Source organism: Macrobrachium nipponense, chromosome 26 (genome assembly GCF_015104395.2).
Source record: "Macrobrachium nipponense isolate FS-2020 chromosome 26, ASM1510439v2, whole genome shotgun sequence".
In the NCBI taxonomy this organism is placed as follows: Eukaryota; Metazoa; Arthropoda; class Malacostraca; order Decapoda; family Palaemonidae; genus Macrobrachium; species Macrobrachium nipponense.
This window is the reverse complement of record NC_087215.1, coordinates 41,703,528-41,705,114: the sequence shown is the minus strand read 5'-3', so window position 1 is coordinate 41,705,114 and position 1,587 is coordinate 41,703,528. Positions and strand designations below refer to the sequence as shown.

General features: G+C 55.2%; 1 protein-coding gene across 1 annotated transcript in view; it reads right to left on the bottom strand.

Moving 5' to 3' along the window:
• Positions 1 to 1,195, bottom strand: part of LOC135199648 (translation factor Guf1, mitochondrial-like) — a 324,533-nt gene extending 323,338 nt beyond the window's left edge. The window contains exon 1 of the mRNA XM_064227805.1: positions 859 to 1,195. Within this exon, the coding sequence (XP_064083875.1) occupies positions 859 to 1,195 (337 nt within the window). The remainder of the gene's footprint in view (positions 1 to 858) is intronic.
• Positions 1,196 to 1,587: the final 392 nt, after the last annotated feature.

Genomic DNA, 1,587 nt, shown 5'->3' with positions numbered 1-1,587 from the left:
ACTTCAGAAGGTCCAACTTTGTGAAAATCTTTGTGCCGTACAAGGCCCCGGTCATGTCCTGCATGTTTGGCAGGGGGTAGTGATCAGGGGTCTTCACCAGGTTCAGTCATCGGTAGTCTCTGCACGGCCTCCAGGTCCCGTCTGATTTCCTCACCCTGTGGAGGGGCGAGGTCCAGGGGCTCGATGGCTTTTTGCAGATCCCCATCCGTTCCATCTCTGCAAAGGCCCTCCTACCATTACGAAGGCGATTTGGAGAAAGTCGGTGGAATTTCGCATGTGTGGGGATGCCCATGGTATTGATATGATGGAATATACCGTGCTTGGCCGGGGTGCCAGTCACCTGGCGCAGTTCCAGCATGAAAACTTCGGGGAACTCCTGCAGGAGGTTGCTGTATTTGTGCGGTGCAATGGAGTAGATGGCAGGGATGCCCAGGCTTGTGGAAAGCAGGACAGAGCAGCATGTTTCTGTATCAAGAGGCGCTTGCCAGTCACATCAACCAGGAGTCCATGCTGTGCCAGGAAATCCGCCCCCAGGAAAGGGGCCTTGACGTCTGCGATGATGAATGGCCATGTGTAAATATGCCCCATGACTGATATCTTCAGAGGCTTTGTACTGTAGGAGTGCATGGGAGTCCTGTTGGCAGCTACAAGGGCGGTGCAGGCTCAATCGTCTCCTGACAAAGGGAACACAGACTGCATTGCCCTGGTGCCGATGAGCAGCATGTGGCCGGAGATCACGTTGCAGACATAGAAACCTAAGGAGTGTGTCCCCGTCGAGGTCGCGGCCATGTCTTGTGTGGGGCGTGGCTGCCTTTGCCCGTTTTTGGCCGCTGATAGGAGCAGGGGGTTCACACTTACTGGCGTATTTACCGAATCTCTGGTGGAAGAAGCACCAGGGATGGTTATCTGTTTGCTGCTGCATGGGGCCCCTCCTTTGGTGCACTGCATTTATCTCCAGTGCCTCAGATTCCTCTGTCACTGGGCAGATGGTCACTGGCAGGGCGGCGAGTTTCGCAGCTCCAAAGCTTTCTCCAGCAGGTCGTCCTCGGGAAGAGTGTATGTGTCGGGGATCTGTCCTCGCACCTCCGGGGATAGGTGGCGGAGGGATATCTCGCATCTGAGGCTGATCTCCTTTTTCTATCCATGCTCGTTGGTCTCTGGGAGGTGTAGAGAACCCATCACCTGTCCCAGGCATCCCTCAGGTGTGTGTTGTGCATCGGTGAAGCTACAAGGAGAGAGCAGCTATGAAGAGGTCGGCCTTGAGGACGTCGTCTATGAGCCTCACGATTCGGAACTGGCCCTCGGCTCTGTAGAACCAGGAGGATGGGTCTTCCGTGCAGAATGGGGGCAACCTGACGGCCAGTTTGCGGCGGAGGGCTCGGGGCTTGGGGTTGTGACCGAGGAGTTGTCTACTTTGTGAGGACCTGGCATTGTCGATATTTCTCACTCGTCAGTCGTCAGGAGATGTAAATGGCGGGCCAAACCAATTGTCAAAAACACCAAAACACACCGGGAAGGCGTGCCATATTTAGTCCGCTAATGGCATTGGTGTGTCTGCGGAAAGGAGCTTTCAGAGGCCTAAACTGT